The sequence below is a fragment of the Delphinapterus leucas genome, unplaced genomic scaffold (assembly GCF_059928025.1).
Source record: "Delphinapterus leucas isolate spDelLeu-1000000601 "Yukka" unplaced genomic scaffold, BTC_Dleu_Yukka2 spDelLeu_asBTCV2_sq25, whole genome shotgun sequence".
Lineage (NCBI taxonomy): Eukaryota > Metazoa > Chordata > Mammalia > Artiodactyla > Monodontidae > Delphinapterus > Delphinapterus leucas.
The window spans coordinates 12,263,994-12,270,627 of record NW_028322234.1 but is presented as its reverse complement, the minus strand read 5'-3'; the positions used below and the strand labels follow the sequence as shown (position 1 = coordinate 12,270,627).

General features: G+C 55.6%; 1 protein-coding gene across 3 annotated transcripts; it reads right to left on the bottom strand.

The window, feature by feature from the left end:
- Nucleotides 1-76: 76 nt before the first annotated feature.
- Nucleotides 77-5,518, bottom strand: ICAM3 (intercellular adhesion molecule 3). 3 transcript variants are annotated; one of them, XM_022557151.3, is made up of 7 exons: nucleotides 5,239-5,516; nucleotides 4,311-4,577; nucleotides 1,961-2,269; nucleotides 1,355-1,636; nucleotides 828-1,082; nucleotides 467-715; nucleotides 77-378 (listed from the first exon to the last, which is right to left on the bottom strand). In XM_022557151.3, exons 1-7 carry the CDS (start codon nucleotides 5,318-5,320, stop codon nucleotides 185-187), a joined length of 1,638 nt encoding a protein of 545 aa, XP_022412859.1. In that variant the 5' UTR covers nucleotides 5,321-5,516; the 3' UTR covers nucleotides 77-184. The 3 variants fall into 3 exon arrangements, with proteins under 3 accessions (XP_022412859.1, XP_089761614.1, XP_022412860.1); XM_022557152.3 differs by having other exon boundaries at nucleotides 220-378; nucleotides 579-715; nucleotides 5,239-5,518; XM_089905488.1 differs by lacking the exon at nucleotides 1,355-1,636 and having other exon boundaries at nucleotides 5,239-5,517.
- Nucleotides 5,519-6,634: the final 1,116 nt, after the last annotated feature.

The window sequence follows — 6,634 nt, the reverse complement described above, 5'->3', positions numbered from 1 at the left end:
TACAGGCTCCGCCCTTTTCCGCTATCAAGGTGTCACTCAAAGGACGCGCGGAGCAGTGGTATGGCAAGCCACAGTATGCGGATTTTAAAGCCTTTATTAGTGCGGAATTCGGGGATGCAGCCAAACTTGCGTCGTCTTTGCCCAGTATCACGGCACTTTGCCCAGTATCATGGCACTCTGATGCTCAGGATAACTCCACTGCCGCAGCCTCGTCGGGCTGTTCAGGCGCGAGGGGCAACCGGGTGCTGCTTTGCCTCACATGGTAGATGTCACGCCGCTTCTGCACCCCAAAGACGTACACTAAGGCCGCAGCGAGGATCACCAGGCCCAAGATCGTTAACACCCCCAGGACAATGGTGATGGCGATGGGGTTCCGACCTGTGCAGAAAAGCGAGGAATAAATACACGCGTCTCGGCCCCTCCTAAGCTTGCCAGTCTAGAATAAATACGCCCCGCCTAGGCTCACCCTGAACGTCCATCATCACTGTAAGAACGTCCATGCCCCGTGAGCTTGCCGCTTGGCAATAGTAGGTGCCACTATAGTTTAACCTGACGAGGAATGGGATGCCGACGGGCACCTTGAACATGGAGCCTTCCTGCAGACACTGTAGTTTGGGGTTCGGGTTGCCCCGGGCCTGGCACTGCAGGATATGCATAGTCCTGTCTTTCCACGTCAAGCGCTGGGGACATTTAGCTCGGTCAATCTTGGGGCCGTCTGTGGGGACCACCAAATGATTAGATACACCCGAGGCACAATGGGACAAGGGAGAGACAAGTCTTCCCAAATCAAGGAAGCAAGGGATTAAAGGTCAGAATGACCTACGCACACAGGACACGCAACTGGACGCTCCTGTTACGGTGCAAGATCACCCCATGCACCTCGAGGGTGGCATTGCAGAAGAAGGTGCGCCTGTCGTCCTTCGCAGTGGCGTTTAGCTGAAGGTGGGCAGGCTGTCCCGGTGCCGCGGCTGGAACTCCGTCCAGCGTGACCCGGACTCGGGGTCCGGCCGCGCAAGTCACAGTTACTGTGGTCCCCTCGGTGGCGTTAGGTTCTCTCAGGGTCAGGTTGGGCCCCTGGAAGCCTAAAGGCGGAGCATTGCCCGGGAGTTTGATGACCACACACCTCCCTTAGGTCAAGCCCCGCCCCCACCCGCCTCCTTCCCCTCGGAGTACCCAGGCTACGCCTTCATCTACTCTGCAGCCCCCGCCCAGTTTGGGGCGCTCAGGCTCTTCTTCTCGGGTCACTTAGGTCCCGCTCCTCTCCGGTTTAGTCTCCGCCCAATGCCACGCCTCCTTGAGCTATGGAGGCCCCGCCCCTTGCCTCCTGAGCTATTTTGGCTCCGCCCCCTCTTACTATAGGCCTTCACGTTCCCCCGGGTCTCGCGGCTCTCGCCCCCCAAGGTCACGTTGCAGACAATCTCCTGAGTGCTCTCCTGCTCTGCTTTCGCTGTGGCTGTGGCCGTGAGTGTGTCACCGTGGCTCACGACTGTGGCATTCAGCATCTGGTCCCCCAGCGCCAGTTGCACCTGGGCCTCCGATGCTGGGAACAGCCCGTCCAGGGTGCAGTCAACGGGCCACGACGTTTCCACCTCCGAGAACCGGGGGACAACGAGGCGCGGGGGGGTCATGGGCATGGCTTGAAAGGAGGGTGGGAGTGAGCGGGAGGAGGTCTCACAGCCGTGGAGGCCCCTTTTCCCATGACACTCATCCCCACAAACCAGGGTCCTTCTTTCCCAGGATACCTTGCGGCCTGGGTCACCCCCTTCCCAGGACACACACTCACAGCCTTCTCCAAAGGTCCTATGGCTGCGAGCCTCCCATATGAGGCTACCCGTGGCTAAAGACATGTTTTCCCAAAAGCCCTTGAGGTCCAGGCCACCCCCTTTTCAGGAATCCCGCCGCCAGGGCACCCTTACTCTGGCTCCGCTCATCACCCACCGTCTGCAGTCCCTTCCCTCACCAAAGGTTCGGAGCTTCCTGGGGGCCGAGCTGTTCTGGAACAGTCCCAGCCCTTGGGACCGCAGGTCCAGCTCCGTGCGGCAAGAGAAATTGGCGCCATGGTCATCTCTGCTCGCCAGCACAGTGACCGTGACCTCGGCAGGCTCCCCGTCTCCCGCTGGCTGACGGCCCAGCTCCTCCTCCTCACGAAGCAGCACCACGGTGAGGTGGTCCCGGGGGGCCCCACCGGACACCATGCAGCGCAGGGTGAGGTTCTCGCCCACGGGCTGCCAGCGGGGCAGGGGGGCCAGCTCCACGCGTTCCGGGAACCCTGCGTGGGGGGTATGAAGGGGAGAGTAGAACTTAGCAGCCAGCCTGGCAGCCTCCACACTAGGGAGTGGCGAGGAGTCAAGGGTGGCCCAGTGCAGAACTGTGAACTTTGAGTTAATAAACCTCCAGGGCTTAGAAATGTGCTAGTATAAGTGTTTGCTACTATCATTAGCATCATGATTATTATTTCCTGTTTTGTCGGACACCTTGCCAGGCACTGAAAAAAAACTCAGATTTTCTGTTCCCAAGGACCTCACCATTAAGGGGTGGGGGAAGGAAGGAAGGGGACTAAAGTTTATGGCCACTTATGATGTTAATAGTAATCATAAAATTTCCTGTTTATTTTGAGTTTTCCTTAGACTCTCCAGATGTCATCCACCTTCATTCACACAGCAACCAAGTGAAATCTCTTCTATTATTCTTCCCTTTTATGGATAGAGAAACTGAGGCCTAGAGAGGTGAGGATGAGGTGATCTGCCCAAGGATGCACAGCCAGGAAAGGGCAGAGCCAGGGTTAGACCGGGGTTTTCCCAAACTCCAGACCTGTGTGTCCACCTGCCTCCTTGATATCAAGTCTAGAAACTCCCCTGACCCCTCCTCCCAGCTTCTGGCCTGGACTCTGGTCTTGGCCTTTCCCAGAGCTTGGTCTAGCCCTCCCCAATCAGTCCCAGCTGCTCAAGGCCTAGGGCAGCCTCTGAGGGTGCTCTGCACAGTCCTTGGGGACTCAACAGCCCCAGGCTGGGTCCTCTCCCAGCTGCAGCTGCAGTGGCCCTCACAGGCACACATACCAAACCCTGGGCCTCCTTTGGGGGAGCATCTCTCAAGCCTGGATCTCAAGCTGTCACACGCAGGCCTACGGACTGGCTGCTATGGAAAATATTTAACATCTAACTGTAATTTTAGAATATTTAACAAGGAGGCCCTCATCTTAACCTCTGGTTAAGGGACAGTGGTATGCTGGCCAATGCTGATTATGCTTGGGCTCTCTGGGGTGAGATGGGGGAGCCCCAACATGGAGCATTTGCCAGTTTCTGTGGTGTAAATACTTTGGCTGATTTCAAGCTACTCAGTGTGACACATTGAGTAGCTTGAAATCAGCCACTCAGTGAGCTGGGAAGAGACGAGCACCATGGACTCTCATAAGCCAGGACCAACAGGCTCTTGCACAGCACTGGACAGAAGCATCTCACGGTCACACAGATGGGGACACCCAGATACACACATAGGCAAACATATACACACGCAGATGTACATGTTACAACAAAAATACGCACAAAGACATATACAGACACGTACTGACACAGAGATCCACACTTGCTCACACACAGAGATACACAGATACCGACATATAGACATATATAGACATTCACACATAGAGATATACACAAATCCAGAGACACATACACACAGGCACACACAAACATACAGACAGACACATATACAGACACACAAGTACGCTCACACGGTCTCACAGAGATAATGACAGATACAGAAGCTCACAGGCACACACATAGGTACACAGACACGAATACAGACACTGGTGCACACAGGAGGAGCACACGCACAGTTACACATGTACGCTACACTTTTCTATGGCTTCACAAAACAGTAAGCGCCATGACTGATGTGCTCTGCTACTTTCTAGTCTATTGTTTTGTTGTTGTTTTTTTTGGCCACACTGCATGGCTTGTGGGATCTTAGTTCCCTGACCAGGGATTGAATTCAGGCCCTTGGCAGTGAAAGCATGGAATCTTAACCACTGGACCGCCAGGGAATTCCTCAGATATATTTAAAATGCTTATTGGGACCCAAATAAATTAATTCACAACTGCTGCCCTGGCATGTGGTCGAGATGCATCTCTCTGTCTCTGTCTCTGTCACACACACCCACACACACACATTCAGGTCCAAGCTCTGGGTCAGAGCCCAGGTCCATTCCTGCAAACTCAGGGCCCTCATGCCCGCCCCACTCCCCTGCACCATTGGTTATCTAGCACCACTGCTGCCCGAAGCCAGCTCCACCTCCAGGCACAGCCACTCACGGTACACTGTGATGTTAGAGAAGCCTATCATCTGGAAGCCATTGCAGAAGCCAGAGCAGAGGAGCTGGGTGTCACCAGTCACATTGCTGAGTTGGAAGGCTGCCCAGCCCAGGCCACTGCCCACCGACTCCTTGAGTAGGGACGTCTCCAGGGAGATGAGTTCAGCGCTGGGGCAATCTGTACTGCAATTTACCAAGAGGGACTCTCCGGCAGGCACCACTGGGTTCTGCGGCTCCACTCGCAGCTGGAACTCCTGCCCTTGGGTACCTGGGGGAACAGAAGGAAGCTCTCCTGGGGGTTCCAGTGCCCCCCAACCCACCCATTTGCAGACTCCACCATTCAAAACTTCCTCTTGCCGAGATATGATGGTCTCTGCCTTCATGGTGCTTCAGTTTAGTGAGGAAGACAGATGATGGATCAGGAACCAAGGAGAGCTGGGAGGGAGGCCAGGGGAAGCCCTGATCAAGCCTCTAGGAGGAAGTGAGTCAGGGAAGGCTTCCTGGAGGAGGGGACCACTATGGTCAGTTTTAAAGTGTCAAGGAGGCGTTAGCCAAGTGAAAGGGAAGAGTGAACCTGTCAGACTGAAGAGCATACGCAGAGGTTGAGGGTCCAGAGAAACCAGGGAGGGAATGCGTGCATGCATTCGTGCGTGTGTGTGTGTGTGTTTAAGTGTGTGGGTGTGTGTGCGTGTGTTGTGCAGAGGGAGAAGAACAAGTCAAATGCAGGGACTGTGTCTCTCCGGGAGCCCTGAAGGCTGTGTTAAGAGGCCACCACTTTCTCCCGAGGACACTGGGGAGCCCCCTGGCCGATCTGAGTTTAAGAAGTGTTATTGGCACAGCCCGGGCAGCAGGGTGTGAGGCGCTCTGTTCTCCTTCCCCTCCGCCACCAATCCCGCAACTCCAGCCCGCCCCAGCTTGCCGGGCCTCACCTGGGGGCAGCAGACAGCAGACTAGAAGCAGAGAGATGAACGAAGTCCAGCAGGCCCTGGGCAGTGGCCCTGAGGGCATCATGGTGGCCAGCCTGTAGGAGGAAGTTGCCTTAATGAGGCGCTGGGCACTGGAGAGCAGGCGGTTCACCCAGGGGAAGGAAGCACAGCCACCGCAGTTAAGAATGCAGAAGTCCAGGGGCTACACCTTGCCCAGGCCTAGGGAGGGGCAGGGGGATATTGCGCAGCCCCAGGGCTCCAGAGTGGGGGGCCCAGGGAGGTGGAGGGCGCTGGCCAGTCTCCAGGGAGTCTCAGGTAGGGTAGACCTCAGTCACCGCCCCTCCCCTCACCCCCGGCCCCCAGATGAACCCACAGGAAGTGCTAATGCAGTCTTCTTCCTTTGTTTTTAGCACAGGAAAGCCTGGAGGGGGGAGGGGGTGGAGGTGGTAAGACACCTCCTTCCTGTTGAACTTAGGTGAAGTGGGGGTGTTCTGTTCCCAGAGAGGAAGTTAACGGGGGATAATCAGACACTTTCCTTGAAGGGATAGGGTGGGATTTCAAGGCAACATTTCAAGGAGGCAACAACAATGGGTGGACTTCTAGGCAGGGCTTCGCGCAGTTAGCGCAAGATCCCAACATTCCTGGGGGGCAAATAAGAGATTTGGGGGGTGATAATGAGGGACCCCTAAGATAAGTGAAGCCATGAAAATGAGCAGAGCCCACATTTATTGGGGACTTGTGCTAGGCTCTGTGTTGGCTGCCTGGGTGGCTTTTATAGGGCCCCTTATCTTTGAAGATCTTGTGGGTGGGGTCCCGTGTTCCCTGTGTGCAGTGCTGAGGTAGAGTGCTTGGGGGACAGCTAAATCCTGAGCCACCGTCTGCCAAGGGTGCTACTTGTAACCGGCTCTTACCCCTGTCCCCCTCCCACCTTGCCCTTCTTCTCCAGGTAGCTGGTCTCTTTATCCCAACAGCAGGGACTTGGCGGGGCGGGGAGAGGGGTCAGGTGGGGACTCCCACCTCCATCAGTTCCATCTCTCAGGCCTCTGACCTGCCTCCTGTGCCTCTGACCCGAGCTCCAGGGAGGGACCTTGTTGAAGATCTTGATGGCACTCAGCATTCATCCACTCTCCCCATCCCTAAGGCCACACCCCCTCCTCTCTCACCTGGAGTACCCTCCCCAATGAGGTCTCTCCTCGCCTGCCCCGCCTCCCAAAAATCCGTTTCGCACATGGTGCCCAGAGAGCAACTAAAACCCAAATCAAAAGTATTTGTAAATAATATATCTGATAAGGTATTAATATCCAGATTATAAAGAATTCCTACAACTCAACAACAAACCCAATTCAAAAATGGGCAAAGGGCCTTACCTGGTGGCGCAGTGGTTGAGAGTCCGCCTGCC

Excerpts from the sequence above, each read along its gene's own strand:
- ICAM3 (XM_022557151.3), bottom strand. The coding sequence starts at position 5,320 with ATGATGCCCTCAGGGCCACTGCCCAGGGCCTGCTGGACTTCGTTCATC. Across the intron at positions 4,578-5,238 it reads CTGCTGTCTGCTGCCCCCAG|GTACCCAAGGGCAGGAGTTC; the intron begins GTGAGGCCCGGC and ends CTGTTCCCCCAG. Across the intron at positions 379-466 it reads AGTGATGATGGACGTTCAGG|GTCGGAACCCCATCGCCATC; the intron begins GTGAGCCTAGGC and ends TTTTCTGCACAG.